The sequence below is a fragment of the Solea solea genome, chromosome 20, assembly GCF_958295425.1.
Source record: "Solea solea chromosome 20, fSolSol10.1, whole genome shotgun sequence".
In the NCBI taxonomy this organism is placed as follows: domain Eukaryota; kingdom Metazoa; phylum Chordata; class Actinopteri; order Pleuronectiformes; family Soleidae; genus Solea; species Solea solea.
Window position 1 is genome coordinate 4,283,171 of NC_081153.1, and position 19,953 is coordinate 4,303,123.

At 41.2% G+C, this 19,953-nt stretch overlaps 1 protein-coding gene across 5 annotated transcripts in view; it reads left to right on the forward strand.

Annotated features, from left to right (window-relative positions):
* The window catches only part of adcy2b (adenylate cyclase 2b (brain)), a 59,634-nt gene that overhangs the window by 34,594 nt on the left and 5,087 nt on the right, over positions 1–19,953 (forward strand). For 2 of the 5 annotated variants that reach the window (XM_058619836.1, XM_058619838.1), the window contains 13 exons: positions 3,515–3,691; positions 3,776–3,816; positions 3,908–3,988; positions 4,450–4,519; positions 5,256–5,353; positions 5,999–6,083; positions 8,886–9,026; positions 11,024–11,176; positions 12,594–12,778; positions 14,674–14,758; positions 16,657–16,815; positions 18,071–18,217; positions 19,674–19,781. In XM_058619836.1, the coding sequence (XP_058475819.1) occupies positions 3,515–3,691; positions 3,776–3,816; positions 3,908–3,988; positions 4,450–4,519; positions 5,256–5,353; positions 5,999–6,083; positions 8,886–9,026; positions 11,024–11,176; positions 12,594–12,778; positions 14,674–14,758; positions 16,657–16,815; positions 18,071–18,217; positions 19,674–19,781 (1,530 nt within the window). Of the gene's footprint in view, positions 1–3,514; positions 3,692–3,775; positions 3,817–3,907; positions 3,989–4,449; positions 4,520–5,255; positions 5,354–5,998; positions 6,084–8,885; positions 9,027–11,023; positions 11,177–12,593; positions 12,779–14,673; positions 14,759–16,656; positions 16,816–18,070; positions 18,218–19,673; positions 19,782–19,953 lie in introns of those variants that run through there. The other 3 variants (XR_009234083.1, XR_009234084.1, XM_058619837.1) reach the window with 3 other exon arrangements.

Consider the following 19,953-nt stretch of genomic DNA (forward strand, 5'->3'; position numbering starts at 1 on the left):
TAGGGTTATCAGATATTGTGAAAATATTCGGATATTCCCTTGAGGCTGTGAAAATTACCTTCTTACCTTGCCATCTGTGCTTTAGAACTCAAAGTATTAAACCATAAATGGCAAGGTAACAAGCCATCTATGGTTTAGTACTTTGGTTTTTATGGCAGAGGTGTCAAACTCAAATGAACTGGGGTCCAGTGAGCATCTAGTCTGGTCAAGCGGGGGCAGGCTGGAGAAAAAAAAGTGGGAAAAACAACTGTTGGGTAGCAAGTGGGCAATATGATATGATATTTCACAAATTTCAAAATAAAAGTCTTTGTTTTGATATGGAATGATGCACGACAAAAACATGTTTATGACGCCAAATAAATCTATTAATATGAAAAACATACACAAATAAACGTGAAATGATGGCCAGCTGTAATTAAAACACTAAATAAGCTTATGTATAGAATTTGCTGCTGAATGTAATACATTTAACAATTGTGAAATATTGCTGGCCAATATAGTTAGGGTTCGAGCAACAAGGTTGCAAGAACCCTATTGAAACTGGAAGGATTATTATTATTATTATTATTATTATTCTTATTATTCCTTAAAGTAAATCGCCTTTTTGAAGCCTTTCCCATACCCCAAAACTCACAGATTTTTGTGACCGCATCAATCGTGGTGTAAATTTAAGTCTGAAAAAGGTTCGGGTAATGTGCGTTAAAAATTGAATGTGGGAGGGGCCAATAAGTGCGGCGCCACCTGTCCAAATTCACCATGACCAACACAAATATCGCACATGCACGAAATTCGGTACACATGTGTAGAAGGTCGGGATGAAGAAAAAATTACATTATGACCATGATCCAAACCCAACAGGAAATCCGCCATCTTGGGTTGATTGGCGATTTTTTGGCGATTTTGGCGAATTCGCAGCAATGGTATTTGAACTATCTCCTCCTAGAGTTTTCGTGCGATCACCTTCAAACTTGGTGAGGTCCCTGTGGACCAGTTGAGGAGCTCACGGTATCAAAAGTTTTTTCAAATGTCGCACGGCGCACGAGATAGGGGGCGGCAAAGTTCGTGATGATTCTGATGTTTCGCATCAGAAAAACAAAACTCTTATAACTTTGCGATGGAAGGTCCGATCCGAACCAAACTTGCTATGATTGATGATGGGCCATGGCTGAAGACGTCTATGAAAAAACGGTGAAGTTTGAAAACAGCGCCTCCTTGTGGTGAAAGAAAATACACACAAAAAAAGTTTTTTTACGATTTCGGGAATAACTTTTACACAGATAATCGTACCGCACTCAAAATTGGTGACAACAGTCAAAACACATGGTAGATGATGCGTGATCAATATGACGACAAATCGTTTAACGGTGTTGCCGTGGCAACGACGCAAAGTCGGATTTTTGGGACAAAAAATCAAACTGCTACAACTTCGCGAATCCTGGTCCGATCTGAACCAAACTTGCTAGGATTGATGATAGTCCGGCCCTAAAGACGTCTATATGAAAATATTAAATTTCGAAAACAGCGCCCCCTGGTGACAGCAGACAATATGACAGCTTGTATTTCAATTATCTCCTCCTAGAGCTTTTGTGCGATCACCTTCAAACTTGGTGAGATCAATGTGGACGAGTTGAGAATCAAAAGTTATCAAAAGCTTTTTAAAATATTGTATGGCGTACGAGATAGGGGGCGCCAAAATTGGAGATAATAATAATTTTTCACAACAGACAATGAAACTCTTATAACTTCGCGATGGAAGGTCTGATCCCAACCAAACTTGCTCTAGTTGATGATGGTTAGTTCCTGAAGACGACTATGTTGCTGAAACGGTACATTTTGAAAACAGCGCCTCCTGATGGTGGTAGAAAATTCTAAAAAAACAAACTGTTACAACTTTGCCAATCCTGGTCCAATCTGAACCAAACTTGCTGGGATTGATGATAGTCCGGCCCTGAACACGTCTATATGAAAATATTCAATTTTAAATACAGCGCCACCTGGTGACAGCAGACAGAATTACATTTATAGTTTTTGATGCTGCTCCAACAGGGATTGTTGTATCCACTTGAAACTTAGTATGTGGGACCCCAGACCCTTCCTCAACATGTCCTTAAAAGGTCACCTCCCTACAGGAAGTGGAACGCCCGAAACAGGAAGTAAAGTCTTACATTGTCCGATTGACACGAAACTAGATATGTGAGTTACGGGACCTTCCCTGAACATGTTTACGGAGACGCCGTTGACCGAACAGGAAGTCGGCCATTTTAAACAGGAAGTGCCCTCTAACTTTGCCGTACGTTGTCCGATCTGCACAAAACCTTATATGTGACACCAGGGACCTGTCCTGAGCATGTCCGTAAAAGGTCACCTCCCTACAGGAAGTGGAACTCCCGAAACAGGAAGTAAAGTCTTACATTGTCTGATCTGAACAAAACTTGATATGTAAGACAAGGGAACTTCCCTGAACACGTTTACGGAGACGAACAGGAAGTTGGCGATTTTAAACAGGAAGTGCCTTCTAACTTTGCCGTACGTTGTCCGATTTGCACGAAACCTTTTATGTGACACCAGGGACCTGTCCTGAGCATGTCTGCAAGAGATGACCTCCCAACAGGAAGTGGAATGCCCGAAACAGGAAGTAAACTCTAAGATTATCCGATCTGCACAAAACTTGATATGTAAGACAAGGGAAGTTCCCTGAACACGTTTACGTACACGCACTTGACCGAACAGGAAGTCTGCCATTTTAAACAGGAAGTGCCCTATAACTTTGTCATACGTTGCCCGATCCCCCTCGAAATTTGGAACGACATGCGCAGGGACGCCGCTGAAAATAACTAGTACTGAAAATAATTAGTACTGAAAATAACTAGTACTGAAAATAACTAGTACCGCGCGCGGTGAATGAACGGGTGAGAGCGCGAGGCACGCGGGGAGCCGTGGCACACGGCGACCCGCGTGGGTCGGCTCGAACCCGTTCAGAACCGCGCGCGGTACTAGTTATTTTTAACATTACATTCTGAGGAGGTCGCGGGCCATGTTTTCATTATGTGATGGGCAGCATGTAATTGATTGGGGGCCACATGGCATGCAGACCGCCAGTTTGACACCTGTGCTCTATGGTATCTATGGTTTAGGAAACAAAGTACTTAAACGCGCCGCTTTGCAGATGCTTTGTTGCTGAGATTGTCTGCTCAGGAGGTTTTTGCTTGCTTGTGTCCTCCATTTTCCCAAAAGATTATACCCAGTTTTCAGAACAACATAACTTTACTGTCTTATTTTTCTGATGGGCCAGGAGGGCATTCAGAATGTATCTAATGTTAATAAGTAAGCTGCACTCACAGCCCCTTCCACTGGATCACAAGGTTACTACGTCGATTTATATTTTGCACTCCATTAGGTTTTTTAAGGTTTGGGTTTGGATCCTCCTCCCCAAGTTTGAAGTGACAGAATGTGTAGTCACATACTGTACATGGAGTTACTGAGTTTCTGTCTGTTTTCCTGTTGTTTTACTTAGACCGAGAGGCACAGTCCGATGCTGGGCGTGTGCTCTCGTCCGTCCCTGTACGGCACAAAGATGAGAGCGTCCGTCAGGATGACCCGATACCTGGAGTCCTGGGGAGCCGCCAAACCCTTTGCCAACCTCCACCATCGAGACAGCATGACCACGGACAATGGCAAGATCAACACCGCGGTGAGTACAATGCAGCGGCCTTTGTTTCACTAAACACACACACACACAGATGCAGGCATCGTCATGGTGCGTTTGCTGTTTCAGGACGTTCCAATGGGGCAGTATCACTTCCAGCGGCGAGAGAGGTGAGTCAAAGGTTGCCGGTGTGATAACGATCTGTCTCGTCCCTTTGTTCTTCATGTCTGAACGAGTCCTCTTCTTTGCCTTCGACCGCAGGTCCAAATCTCAGAGGAGGAGGTTCGAGGAGGAGCTGAATGAGCGAATGATTCGCACCATTGACGGCATCAACTCACAGAAGTAAGAGTCGGTGCAGAGTCAGTTAGAGAAGCTTCCCATCAAATCAAATCACAACATGAGTTCCATTGTGGTCCAGAGTGTGCTTTCAGGTCAAACTTCGTCACAGACTTAAGTGCATGTGAAACAAAACCCATACATAGTTCCGTAAAATTTGTTTTACAGATTGTCTTGTTTTATTTTATGGCCTGCTTAATCTTAACAGTACATTTTCTACAATGAATATGATGTGCAGAATATTTAGTGTGCCCAGGAGGGGAAACAACAACACATTACCATCTGTTTCTTTTCTGGAAAATCACAAAATGTAATGCACATATTCAGATATTTTGCATTTGCTTTTGTTTTCAGCGCAGTGCCACAGATATTTATAGAACCGCTTTACAGAGCAACAACCCCTGTGCTCTTTTGTAACATCTCAGTATGTGTGTGTGTGTGTGTGTGTGTTGTTCTTGTGTCTCCAGACAGTGGCTGAAGTCTGAGGATATCCAGAGGATTTCATTATTCTTTCACAACAAAGCACTGGAGAAGGAGGTAGGAGGAGGAAATGCATACACATACATGTTGTTCACTGGGAGAAGCAGTCAGTTAAAATGCATGGGGAACAGTGAAGCAGTGATGTCATTATAAGGGCCAGTACAACCTGCAGGATCACTGCAAATAATGCCTCTAAAAACACAAGAAAATATAACCACTATTAAGGGAAAATGACTTACAAAAAAAATACCTTCAAACAAGTCAAATTATCTTAAGTATCTTCAGCCTTAATAAGTAAATAATATATTCTGTTATTATAGGTTTTTTGCAGTGATATAAGACATACTATGTATTTTATTACATAGCACTTATGACTAGCACTTCATAGTTTGGCTTACTTGAAGCTCTTTCTTACTTCTAGCTCTTATTTGTACCCAAATGTTTAAATGCACTTACTGTAAGTCGCTTTAGATAAAAGCGTCTGCTAAATGACATGTAATGTAATGTAATGTATTAATCAACACTTTATATAATGTACAATTTTATACCTGCCAACTAAAATTAATTTCCAAATATTTTGATAATTGATAATTCAGTAGATTTTTATTTTTATTTAAGTTTCTTAAATTTAAATATTTTCTAAAGTAAATATCTTGATTTTTTTTTTTGTCATTTTAATGAGCACATTTTGCCCAAGAAGAAAATAACCATTGCTACCTTGTTGCACAGCTTTATAATGTTGTATCTTTATCATAAATGTCCCAACTTTTTTTGCCTTATTTCCTCTCAACAGTACAGATCCACAACATTACCAGCCTTCAAGTACTATGTCACCTGCGCCTGCCTCATATTCTGCTGTATATTCATCGTCCAAGTCCTCGTCTTGCCCAAGTAAGTTTAACTGGATCTCACTCCTCCTCCCTGTAGCATCAGCGAATTCCAGCTGTGGCAGCGAGTTGATGTGAAAAAGCCATTTGACACCAGCTGTCTCATCATCAAGACGGTGCTGAAATGAAAAGAAGCAAGGTAGCGAGCGGCAGAATGCTAAGAAGCCGCGCGAGATGAAAGGGCACCATATCTGCGAGTCATTATAGATCAGGTGTGGCGTCTTTTTAATTGCAAGGGGGAGAGAAGACGAAAAAGAAGTCTCCACGCTAATTTACAGCGTATGGGAGCCAGTGGTTTGATTCAGCATCTGAGAGGGCCATTGATTTTTCTGATTCACCTATCTCACTCTCGTTATCTTTGTTTGCTGTCTCTGTCGCAGCGTCGCGCCGCACATTCAGATGGGACGTCATCGCTGCTGTAGCAGGGAGCGTTGAATCAGATGTTCCTGCTTAGAAACACGGATATATGATTATATTTATTATTATATTTTTGCTTATTACTATTTTATGAAATGTATCACATCTTCATTTTAAGGCGTATTATGTAATATATCCTCAGTAAACGGCTGGAAAATAAATTCAGAAAATGTATTTGGTGTATAATGTATAATGACTGAGTATTCTGTGTGTGTGTGTGTGTGTGTTACAGAACTGCTGTGCTGGGGATCTCCTTTGGTCTGACATTCCTGTTGCTGGCTTTGATCCTGCTGCTTTGTTTTGCTGGTCACATTCTGGTGGGTTTGTCTGGATTTATCAGTAAACATTCACACACACACACACACACACACACACACACGGTTTCCATGGCTTCAGAGGACGTTGCATTGACTTAATTTCCTGGAGAAGTACACTAACCTTAACCATATTTACTAGTGGCCTAATCCTTACCACAAAACATGTCTTCACCTTGTAGTATTGTAGCAGTTTACGTAGTGGGGGCTTGCTTTTTGTGCCCATAAGGAAGACAAACATGACTGTGTAAACAGATTTAAGTCCCCACAACATGAGTAATACCTGTACACAAACACACACACACACACACACACAGTGGTGTGCATGAATCATCCTCATGAAATCTGTGCTTGAGGCAGAATATGGAAAGTAAGATACTGGGGTGTAAGGAATACAACATGCATCTCCTGATGAGATAGATGGACAGTAATTGATATTTAACTGTGTATAGTAAACTGTATATTCTTTCATATATGCCTTTAAACTGTATTTTCTTTTTACACTTTCTTTAGTCTTTATTTGTGTGTGAAATAAAAAGTGATGGTAAACCGGTAAAGCCAGAGGCAAACACAATAAATAGCGAGCCAAGAATCCGTTGGAGAGTTGGATGGGTGGAAGCTGGAGAGTTTAGTGACGTGGGGGTCAGGTCAGGTCCAGGAGGGATTTCCAGGAGGGAAATGAGAGAGAGAGAGTAGGTCAAGGCTGGGAAACTAGAGAATGGCAGAGCAGCAAGAGGGAATTGTAGAGGTTGCAAGTCAGGAGCGGCAGGGGCTGTAGAAAAAACAAGGACAACTGTGTTTGTGGTAGGAATACTTTTCAAAAGGAGCTAAATCCATAATAGTTCACACTACGTGATCTTTATTTAGGGTTAGGGTTGCCGTGACTCATTATGAAAACTTGAGACGAGTACAGGTCAACAGCTGAACTTTCTGCAGTGCTGTCTGTGATATTTGTCATGTTCTTAGATGTTGTATTTCTCTAAATGACGTTGTCTTCTCTCACTGAACCTGTTTGGGATTCAGCTGACATCGACTCGTCCCGGTCTCTGTGACTCAGATTTGATTAAAATTTCCTGCACGCTGATACTAAGTTTGGCTGGATCGGTGGTGCATCCCGTCGTGTCAGCGAGTCTCTGTGGGCCGTGTCTTTCATCAGTTCAATCACAACCACTGCCAATTACAAGCCGATGAACGGGTGATTGGCCGCAACTTGCAAAGCAGATCCTCCGACTCGGAATCGTGTAGAGTGAAATAGGATTATCGCGCCTCTCGTAAAGAAATTAGTGACATCTAATGATGAGACTGCAGGTCGTACGACCCCTTACACTTCAAAGACACACACACACACACACACACTCGGGCTGGTTTGTCCTTTCAGGCTGCCGTAGATACATGGGAGCACAACTTACATTGTAGCAGGTCTCACTATCGTCTTTCAGACCTTCGCTTTCACTTTTGCTGCCGTCCTTCTGTCACACATCACTCCTGACACTCTTCTCCACCCTGCCTGCCTGCCTGCCTGCGCGCGCTCTCTTCTTCACCGTCCTCTGCTTCACCTGTCACTCAATGATGAATTTACCAAAAAATATGATCCTGGAGAGGACGTCCTGTTTTAAAAAAAAAATAGACTTCAGTGTTGTCTCGCTTCTTTACTGGTGAAGGAAGTCTTTGTATTGGGTGTTATTATTGTATCCATTATGGTAACAACACTGCAGCGTTAACCGCAGCCATTATATGTAAAGGTATTACAGAATCTAATCTACCTTTTGTGGTCCCCAACAATAGCGACGACAATAGCCAGTCCCATCTGACTGCTGCTGTTGTTTTTCTTTATCCAGAACAAGTGGAGGAGGCATGAGTGTTGTTTTCCACGCCACTACAGCTTCTTTTTTTCAAGTGTTTCACGGACAGTCAATAAACAATTTCTCTTCCTTACTCAAGAGAGTATTATCACCCACAAAATGGGTCACTTGTAAATAATTGGCAGTTTATAAATAACCTTGGGTCTGTTCTGACCCAGATATCAGCTGCATACACACAAAAAGCAAGAGAGAGAGATTATGTTTGATCAGTGTGTACCAAGCATCAATTTAACACTCAATATGTTCTTGATAAAAGAACCACTGTGGTGAGTGGTGATGAAGCACACTACTGATTAATTGAGAACCTGTGCGTTACATCCGCTTTAGTGCTATCCATTCAGAGTCAAAAGACTTCTCTGAAAGCATGCCACGCCGTAATTGTGATCAGACACTTCTCTTGGTCGAGTCGCATGAGCTTCAGCAGGGGCAAAAACAAATAACTCAAAAAACTCTGGCACTTTTTAAACAATGAACTCATGAGAATATCTGCATTTCTCCCCCCAGGAGTCCTCACTCTGTTTCGCAGCTCTATTCTCGTGTCTCAAAACCAAGGTCTCGTTGCAACTGTGGAGTCCCTGCGAGAGCTCATAGCAGTGTGAACACGGTGTCCCTGAAAATAAGCTGGAAATGGAACACAGTCTCCAAGACAGGATAATACAGTGCAATAGGAATTGTCAAGATACTTAATTCAGTTTGATACAATAGCACCTGGTTCCTGTTTTAGTTTAATTTGCTGAGATGGAATAATGAACTGCCCCAAAGCTTGTGCTTATATACAAGAAATATGACTTTTTTTAAAAGGGATCATTTGAGCCAGTGTCCACAAAGTCCCTAAAGGATGAAGCTGTCTGGTCTATTAGGATGACTACATTGTGGTATTTTACTCTTTTGGTCTGTCTGTCTTACTCCTCTGACAAATTCCTCTCTCTCTTTGCATTCTCAGCAGGGAAGGAAGGGGTCCAGCTGCTCTCTCACATGGTTCCCCACTTCCTCTCGCATCATTGTCACCAACAACCCGTGGCTGCGTTTGGTCCTCACCCTGACGACCACTGCTCTGATACTGGTGATGGCGGTCTTCAACATGGTGAGAAGGTGGAAAGTGGCAGTGCAGTGTTGGTAGGACTAGAGCGCCCACTACAGGAGACGTACTGAAACAAGTCAGAAAACCTGTCTTTGGTCAATCTGTGGTGGGTGGGGTATCAGCTGTATCTGCCAACATCATGTGGTTCATGAAGCTTCGCAGTGATTAAAACAAACCTCAGGCTCCAGGTCCAAATAATGCACCCACTAATGAAAACACTGGATTTAATTAACTTTTACCTCGTATAATGTAAAAACCACTCTACATGTATTTTGAATACCGTTGCTGAAGCTAACTCTGCTGCAATTCATAACTACACATGCTGCCTGTAAAAACAAACGCTAAACCGTCAAGTCAAACTTTAATCTCCACAATGTAAAATAAAAAACTGTATTGTAATAAATTTAAAAACAGATTGCCAGACGAGTTCAAGCTTTGAATTTACTCTAAAGTCTTGACATCCAGTCCAACCCAATCCAACTTTATTTATAAAGCACTTTCAAAATAAACAACAGCTGAAACAAAGTGCTGTACTGTATCAGTGATAACTAAAACAAATAAAATACCGTGAGACGTAATAGACCTAAGAACAAACAATAAATCATACAATAATGCAGTAAAATACTGTAGTATAAAAACAAAACAAATACAATATAAGTCATACTATAAAACTGTAAAAAAAAGTCGAAAGCCAAAGAGTAAAAATGGGTTTTAAGAGTGGACAGTGAAGGGGCGTGTCTAACATGCCGTGGAAGAAGCAGAAAAAGCTCTGTCGCCTCTGAGCTTCTGTCTACATTTTGAGTAGGAGTGTAGGGATTAAGCAGCTCAGAGAGGTAAGGCGGGGCAAGACCATTTAAGGATCAGTCAGTCATCATCTACCGCTTTATCCTCCACCAGAGGGTCGCGGGGGGTGCTGTGCCAATCTCAGCTACATTGGGCGATCGGCGTGGTACACCCTGGACAGTTTGCCAGTCCATCGCAGGGCCACACACACAGATAGAGACAAACAACCATTCACTCTCACACTCACTCCTATGGTCAATTTAGAGTGTCCAATTTACCTTAAAATATGGAGTTATGTGTTGCCTCTCAAGTGCTCCAGTTAAAAGATGCTCAGCAGCGTTTTTGGAGGAGCTAGAGACATGAAACAGAGCTCATGCTTACTCGATCTAACCAATTACTACGAGCATTAATAATGCATTTACTTGTTTAATAATACGGCATTAAATGTATGATTCATATACTTTAAGGTTGAGTATTGCATTTATTGTAAATGGTGAAACAGTTAAGTCTTATGATCACCAGGGAGGCCAGCAACAGGAATGTCAGACCAAAGGAGATCCCCAGCACAGCAGTTCTGTAACACACACGCACACACACACACACACACACACACACAGAATACTCAGTCATTGCCAGAGAGTGGGTCAGAACCACCAAATACATTTTCTGAATTTATTTTCCAGCCGTTTACTGAGGGTCAATTACATAATACGCCTTAAAATGAAGATGTGATACATTTCATAAAATAGTAAAAAGCAAAAATATTATAATAAATATAATCATATATCCGTGTTTCCTAGACTAAGACAATCATCTCATGCATGTTAGTTATTGTGTAACAACCATCAATCAGCATGGTAATCCAAGCACGTGCTATAATAGATACCACATATAATCTGTCTTCTGGGTAAATCTGTGTGTTGCAGATAAATTATAACTGGACTGTGGCTGTGTGACATTTCAGTGATGGAAATAACCTACAGTCCCCCAGGGAGGTCCAGTTGCACTGTGGTTGAGGCAGATACCACAAAGTCCACGGTTCACTTCCTGCCTGGAGGACCTTGGTGCATGTCATAAACCGTCTTTCTCTCTCTCTGTCTGTCTGTCTTTGATTCCTGTGCTCGCACACACACACACACACACACACACTGTTATCTCCCAAACAAATCCGAAGTTGTAAAACAATAAACTTCCAATTCTGTTTTTTTTTTCATTAGTTCTTCGTGGAGGATCCTGGAGGAGCTGTGGAGGACACTCTGACAACTGTTCCACCCGAGGTCCGAATCATTACTCCACCCGTGAATCTAAGTAATGACAGCCTGCTGGATTACCTGGAGGAAAACACGGGAGGAAACAAATTTTACCTGCCAGTAAGTACAGCTCTGAAAGATCAACTGTGCAGGCTAAGGCACTTACACATGTTAAAGTATGAATATGTTACATATTTTTATTGCACATATTGGAAATACTAGCCGCAAGTATGTTTGTATAAGTGTATAATTGCCTTTAAATCAAAATGGCTTAGTTGACATAACACATAGTGTGTGGTTTATGTCTTGAGCTTACTATGCAAACAAAGAACCAGTATTTAGCCGATTTAGGTTCTTGTACTGGACAAAAAACACTGAATTAGAAAACCCTAAAATGAGATTAAGATCCAAAAATATTATTCATGTTTCACTAAGCACATTCTGTAAAAAAATATATATAAATAAAAAGCAGCAATTTTTGTTTATTTCTTCTTTATATGAGCTTTGAAGATTTGTTAGACAATATATTTTTGAAATGGATCATGGATTTCTGGGTTGGAAGATGTCAAAGAAGGAGAACAACAACCTTTCTGGTATCTGAAGGCCACCGTAGTTTCCTAATGTGCTTAAGATAAGATAAGTTACTCTTTTATTAGTCCCACAATGGGGAAATTTACATAGTCACAGCAGCAAAGACAGTAAAGATTAAGATAATAAATAATAAACGTGCATTTCCAGGAAAGTACAATACTGTATATAAAGATATTAACACTAAGACTATAAGGAGTTAAAAATAGAGTGTACATTATAGACAGTTTCCAGAATATGTACAGTGTGGGCTTGATATTTACAGTATAAACAAAGATTGAACATGGGATATTATATATGTATATTGCACTAGGGAGGAGTGAGCGTTTGTTACTGATTCTTACACACTGGTGTTGGTGTAAACATGTTTGTGTACTCAGCTCTGTCACAGACAATGACGCATTAGTTTTATTAGGTTTGACAAGTGAATGTCAAAGTGTGCAGCTGTTTTTAGATCTAATATCACAATGGGAAAAAATGAAAAACAAGCTTTTTATTTTAGTCATCAGTGGTGCCAGATTTTTTCAGATGTAGAGGGAATTCTTAAAGCTCAAGGCTTTTTCTGAACCAGCACATTATATAGAGAATATTGTTACTATGTAAACAATTAATCGGGGACATCATATTATGTTTTGAACCCAACAGTGCTGTGTAAAAATAAACTCGAGCAGCAATGTTGGCAATGTTCTAAAGACTTTGTTTTTCATCAGTGTTTTAATAAATCTGTTCTTACATCTTTACACTGTGGTTTTTCTTTTGGTTAAAATGGAAAGTGAGGTTACTAAGAGTGCAGCAATCCAGCTCTTTAGATGGCTGTGTGACCAGTGAACACTTTAGATGTCTGTGTGACCATTTACTTTACTAACTCTCTCTCTCTCATGATTTCAAATTCAGCATATTATGATTGTCTGTTTATTCATGTATTCATTTTATTTATGTGTTGCCTCAGTACTTCATCTACTGCTGTATTCTTGGGCTGGTGTCGTGCTCCGTGTTCCTGAGGATCAACTACGAGCTGAAGATGGTGGTGATGCTGGTTGCCGTGGTGATCTACAACATCATCATCCTTCAGACACATGCCTCTCTGCTGGACGGATTTAGCGAAGCGCTGTATCCCACAAATGAACTGGACAGGTAAACCTGCACACTGTGCATGCACACTCTGTACATACACAGTTGTCTTTTAAGGACACTGCATTGACTTCTATTGACGACCCAACAAAGCATTATCCCCAACATAAACTTAACCTTAACCTAACCAGAATTGAAATCTTAACCTTAACTAAACCAGGATTTGATCTCCATGAGGACTACCGGTCCTGACAAGGTCAGTGTTTATCCCTGAAGAGATCCTAAAGAGGTAACAAATACAAGTGAACACAGAGAGAGAGAGAGTTTCTTACACTATCTCTGCCTCTTTCTCCAAGCGTTAATGAAACAGTTTGAGACAGCCTCCGTTTGAAAGCTTTTGCACCCTCTGACCCGCGGCTTCCTCGCGTCAGTAGAGCGGAGCCTGTTAGAAAGACTAATGAGAGCGGACCTCTCGTGTTCAGGAAAGGACTACTGCTGAGGTAGCAGTCTCTCCCACACGAGTGTCGATCAAGTGGAACCCTTAAGAGTACGATTACAAGTGGCAGGAGCGAGATGCCGGCGCTTTGTGTGTGTTGATGGAGCTATAAATTCATCTCTCACAGGTGACTGACAACTGAAGCAAATCCCTTTAGAGCTGAGAGTTTTCAGAGCACCAGGAGAGACAGGTCCCACTATCATCGTTGTCTTTCTTATTCTCACTATTAGCGGGGTGTGATGGTTGTGAGACTCCTGAATCCTGACAAAGACGTCTGCAATCTTAGAAGATGGGGGACACTCTGTAACTGCGAAAATGATTATTTGATTGGGCGAGCAGAATGAAGTGTTGACATTGGGTAAAATATGCTACTGTGGAATTATGAATAACAAATTCAGTGATTTTTTTCTCCCTTTTTACATCCAAGGAAGGAAGTGTGTTAAGATTAAGAGTTTTTGTGTCTGTAGCCCCATGTTTATAGTGATAGTGTGGGTTTTTAAAGCACATAGTAATTGCTGCAACCATCCATTCCTGCTTGAGTCTACTAATATCTTAAGAGTAATGTTTGCCATTTTATCTTGCCGTTACTCTGCCTTTTCTGACCAGTGAAGTTGCACCAAAGTCCATAGAGAAAATCTGATATTTGACATCATGCCACTAAAGAGTTATGGATTAATTGCTGCCTCCATGAGTAAAGGTGCATTCACACCAGTCTTACTAAATCGAATCCTAGTATGTTTGGTCCCGTTCATTTGGGGAGGTGTGAACGCGCAACCGAACTCTGATCCGCACCAAGGAAGCGAACTCTGGTCCGCCTAAAACATAGGTCTTGGTTCGCTTTAAGTGAATTAAATGCAGGAAGCGGACTACAACGCAGGGCACTGTCGGTAAACACAACTAAAACATACTCGTGTGCAGCGTATATGTGGGGAATACAGGGAATACATTATTTAAAGGGTTCACTAAAGTGCGAAAGTGTGAAAGCACACTTAGACATGTTGCAACCCCCAATTGAACCGAGTCCCCAGTTGTACCGAGTCTAGCAGAGACTATTAGGTGTGAAAGCGAACCTTAGTTCAGATGTGTTGTTTTGTGACTTCGGTGTTTGAAATTATTTGTTCAGATTTTTTACCTAGAACAAAACCTCCCAAACAAGGCAACAGTAGATGAGCAGCTCCTCTGTCCTCACAAGCTAAACATGCTGTTTTTCCTCTGTGGAGTTTGGTGCAGCAGACTTCAGTTTCCATTTGGAAAAGGATGTTTAACCGTGAGATAATTCGCAACATTTACTGAAGATATAGTACACAGGCGTACCTCTTTAAAGCTGTTGTCATCTTTTGTCTAACATTTGACCAAATCCCTCACTCTCTCTCTGTCTCTCTCTCTCTCTCTCTGTCTCTCTCTCTCTCCCTCTCTCCCTCTCTCCCTCTCTCTCTCTCTGTCTCTATCTCTGCCTCAACAGACCAGGAATCCTGAAGGATCTAAAGACAATGGGCTCTGTGTCTCTCTTCATCTTCTTTATCACCCTGCTGGTGTTGGCCCGGCAGGTCAGTCGTCTTCTTAAATGGCCATAACAACGTAACCAGACGCCACTATGTAATAATGATATATACTTATAACAGCCTATGTATTGTGGCCTTTAGGTAAGACATTTATTTGGGTCACTACAGGTCACTCACTGCTCTTGTTTTATGGAGAATCTCTGCTTGACAATGATCTCCACCTCGCTCTGAAATAAAGTTTGGAAGCAAGTGAAGGCTCCTTCAAAGATTTGGCTCAACATGTTGGAAGATCAAAAAAAAAGTTGGTTGAGCCAGAGTCTGGCACTCTTAGTGTTTGTCACATATGTGACCCACAGTCAGCTGGCAGAGATGTGGCATACACTAGGGTGCCGGCCGTCATCTGTGACACCACAACAGATGTTCTGTGGACAGAAAGACTTCCCCCCAGAGTCTCCGGACTCAAAACTGTGGCAAAAGAGAGAGAAATGGAGACACACTTTTGCTCTCCATGTGTTCATCTCATTCTGGGTCACTGTCACCAGGAGGGTGGGAAGCATTTTTATGGAAACACAATCTTTATTTTTTACTGTCATAGCTAAAATCCAGGCTGTGTCATTCAAGGGTAGCTGCGTTTATCTCACCGGATGCTGTTTGGTTATAATTCAGTGCATTATGCTTCATCATTGTCATGAAAATAATTAAAGGGTCGCGCTGGTGTTACTCTTGACACATCTGTGTGTAAATCAGGGCCGGGGACGTGGGGGTGCAAAGGCTAACAGAATCCATTTTTACACGCTTTTAGACTGCATTTAATAAATTTGTCCTACAAAATGTTTATCGTCAGCCGTAATGAGTCCTTCCTGAGCCAGTTAGTCAGAGGGAGGGGGAAGCATCAGTAATTCATCCCAGAAGAACAGCTGCGCGACGGAGCAAAGCTCATTCACAAGCTTGTTAGTTCGGGTTTTTTTAAACGGCATTTGGAATGAGCTCAGTTTCTTCTGGCCTAGTTTGGCGATTCCTGGAGTTCCTGTATTCGTAAGTCAACCAAGTGCTCAAACTTAATTTTCACGTATGTGTGCGCATATACACACACAGATGTCGCTCAGACTAATATCCTTCCCAAAGATAGGAGCTGGTTGATGATTCTTTGAGCCGCCTCAGGCTACAGCACAAGATCTCTGTATGCACATTAGTTGGTAGATCCCTCTAAATTGGTGGCGTTCTTTATTCCCGGAGGAAAAATATCTAATGCACACATACATCATCCAGACTGCTGCCCACACACGTGAAATAAATGTCACCGGAGACTGAAAATGCTCCCACATACAGTGGAATACACATCCGTGCACATACAGTGTAGGTCAGCCCACAGGTAGCCTGGAGCTCTCTGAGATATATGAGCGTAATGATGGCGTGTTCAGGGACACCCACCCCCTCTCTCTCTCTCTCTCTCTCTCTCTCTGCCGTCTCATAGACAAACACACACTCCTGGGATGGTTTGACCCCAATAGATGAGAGTTGCTGACATACTTGGATCTGTTTAAAACTCCCCGAAGCGTGAAGAACCAAAAACATAACAAAAGGAGCGGTGGCTATACTTTATGCAAAACAGTGACACACTGTCTGCTTACTGTCTCCTTGAGCAACGATAGCGCGGAGCGTCAAGAAAACAGCTTCAGTCGTCGTTTTTATAGGCACATTAATTTCATATGAATACCAAGCGTGCTTTTTATTTTCAGTCCGTTAGCTTTACCAATCAATCCGATAAAATATCCATTTGGCTCCATCTGAAAAAGTTTCACATCAGGGACTCAGGGTATTTTTTTGTTTGGCTTAAAGATGAAATGCGCTGATGAAGATGTTTTTGTGGCCTGTAGCTTTGGAGCTGAGTGCTCGGTGTGAATGACACAGGTGTCTCTTTACTCTGTGTCCTCCTGTAACAGAATGAATATTACTGTAGGTTGGACTTCCTGTGGAGGGACAAGTTCAAGAGGGAGTGCGAGGAGATCGAAACCATGGAGAACCTCAACCGGGTGCTGCTGGAGAACGTGCTGCCCGCGCACGTCGCCGAACACTTCCTGGGACGCAACTGGAAAAACGAGGTAAATAGAATCGCTCGGAAAAGATCTTTTTTTGAAGTGATTAACCTTTTTTATGTTGATATTCATCAAAAAATCGAATTAGTTAACACCTCGGTTTAATTGTATGTCAGTAGATTAACTATGGGCTACCACTTCAAAAAGAGTGCCATTAAAATAAGAATATGCTCAATTATGGACTGTTACTGGATGACTTTGATATCAGAAAAAGGAAAAGGTGATGACTTTTGGGAACATTTTTATATTATGTCTGTGATTTTTAAGTGGATATATAGATGTTTGTAAGTGATAGTGTCTGTAGTATTCTCTCACAAGAGAAGAGATGATTTTTGAGTTTCTTTCCCTTCATTTAGTGTCTTTTCCTCACATCTCTTCCCCACAAGTCTCCAGTCTGTGCTGAGCTATTAGTGATGTGCCGTCCCTTCATTTAAAAACATTTATTCAAAACATTATTCACCACAGACTTTGAATGGAGAACCAAATACATATTCCCACTCCTGAAACGCGTTACATAATACTATACATTCCTAATGATCATAGACCGATGGGAAGAGAAGCTGTCGCTTTGACGAATGTTTTATTTTGTTATTCTCATCCACAGTTCAGTACTCACTGTGGCATCCTGAGCTGCTGTGTATCATTTAGGGGTCTGGACTCTGTATATCTACATTTTTCCCCCAAACAAATCTTCATTCTCTAAATAAAGGCCAAAACATACTGGGGGGGGTGGCATGGCCATTAAACATGATGAAATGCCAGTATTTTGCATATTATATTATATTAACCTTCCGTGTGGTGTTAATTCAAGTCTTTCATCAGCATTTCTCTGCTGTTAAAGTTTGCCTTCATCATTTCATTCTCCATTATTGCTTAATAAACATATTAGTTTTGTGCTGGATTTGTCTCTCTCTCTTGCAGCTGTGTGCTGTCCCTACATACATGCCGTAATTGATGGCGTCTCTTTGCACAAACATACTCATATTTCCTCTTAATGTGCTCTGGTGCTGTACATTTTCTCTTTGTCTCACTTCTGTCTTCTCTGTGATAGATGTCTTTACCTTTCCCAGTGTCCCTGTGGACTTGATTAAAGTTTTTTTTATTCTATTTTATTTTGAGGGGCATTGTGTCATCGTTAAGTGTGCTGCTGATTTTTCTCTCTGTGGTGGAGAGTGAATGAGACCATTCATCTCTAATTTTCCTCCCCTGCTGCTGGATCAACACATCCACACATTATTTTCTCCTTTTCGCTTGTTATCAGGATCTTTATCATCAGTCGTACGAGTCCGTGTGTGTGATGTTCGCCTCCATCCCCGACTTCAAAGAGTTCTACACAGAGTCTGATGTCAATAAGGAAGGATTGGAGTGTCTCCGTCTTCTCAACGAGATCATAGCGGACTTTGATGAGGTAAAATCCTCCTCCTCATCATCATCATATAACCGGCTTTGGAAATAAATATTTCCCACTGCTTTTTGGAGAGACAACCACCTCGGTTGTTATTTTGCACAGTAGTAGAAGAAGAAGCAAAACAAGCCTGTATTTGATTGACAGATGATGTTATCTCCCACTTCTCTTTGTGTTATTTTACACACTGTTGAGCTGCAACTAACCATTATCTTCATACAGGGTTCCATACATTTAAAAACAAGGCCTTAATTGGTATTAAAGTGTCTTAAATCCCTCTTTCAAAAGTCTTGAAAATGTTGACACACAGGAAGTAGGCTTACATCACGCAGATTAGGACAGCAGAACCAATAAAACAGTTTTCAGCCAGGACGCCACGATACCAACACCGGGAATTAGATATTCTAACTTTATGTTGAAATAAATATTTGGGCAAAGTTGTCCCTAACTTATGTGTTTTCGGCAGCTTTGCTGTTTTTGTTTATTGTAAATTTCACTCCCAAGTGGCATTTAAAAAGCCTTAAAAGGTCTTAAATTGAACTTGCTTGAAGCTGTAGGAACCCTGTCACAATCGATTAATCTATCGATTATTTTCACGATTAATTGAGGGATCATTTGGTGCATAAAATGTCATAAAAAAATCTGGAAATTACGATTTTATCGAATGTCTGATTTTGTCAACATATCAAAAATGATTGAGTTTTAATGATTTCTTTGTAAAAAGGAGCAAAGAAACGAAGAAAATATTCACATTTAAGAAGCTGTTACAATTGGAAATCTTGTTTTAATCATTTTGTAACCCAGTCCGCTCATTGCTCCTGACGCCTCTCTGCATCCTGAGACTCTGCGTTGTGTTTTATTGTCTTTTTGAGCGGGTGTAATGCAGAGGGACGAGCAGTAGCACACACGGTAGCAATTGATCTTGGCTTTGACCGCACCATTTATTTTCACGATCTCTGTTTCACTCCTTCAAAAAAAAATTCAAACATCAGAATTTGATGTCTACAACAACTCCAACCAAAACCGGAAAACTAACACCTGTACAACTTAAAACTAGCCACACTCGCAGCTGATATAAGCATAAAAAAATTGAATAAACTAAAGCTACACATTTCCAAGCTTCTTCAGCCCATTCATATTTTTAAAACAGAATAACTTTACAACCGTAATAATCAACATATTCAACTATATTAGAGAGAGCAGTTCACAGTGTGCTTACCTTTCAGGAAAAACATTAAAACAAAATGGCCATCACACAGCCATCTATCTTCAAATACGGTGGCCTGTAAGGACAAATAGCTACAATTGGGGCAAAAAAATGTACCAGCGCCATCTATTGACCAAACTAATCAACTGCCCTACAACGTCAAAATAGTTGACGATTAATTTAGTAATCGATGAATAATCGATGTAATTGTTTCCGCTCTAACACACACTGTGTTTCCTCATCTGTCCTCAGCTGCTGTCCAAGCCCAAGTTCAGCGGCGTGGAGAAGATAAAAACCATCGGGAGCACCTACATGGCCGCGACTGGACTCAATGTAACACCGGGACCAGAGTGCGCACAGGCATGCTTTTACACACACACGTGGACACAACACACACACAGATATTTCATGTGTCGAGGTCAAAGTTCGTACAGTCAGTTTGAGTTGATAACAGCAGAGCCATTAAAGCGTGCCAAAACAGCTTTGACAGGCCGGAGCTCATATTCACTCAACTTGTCATTTTTCATTCATG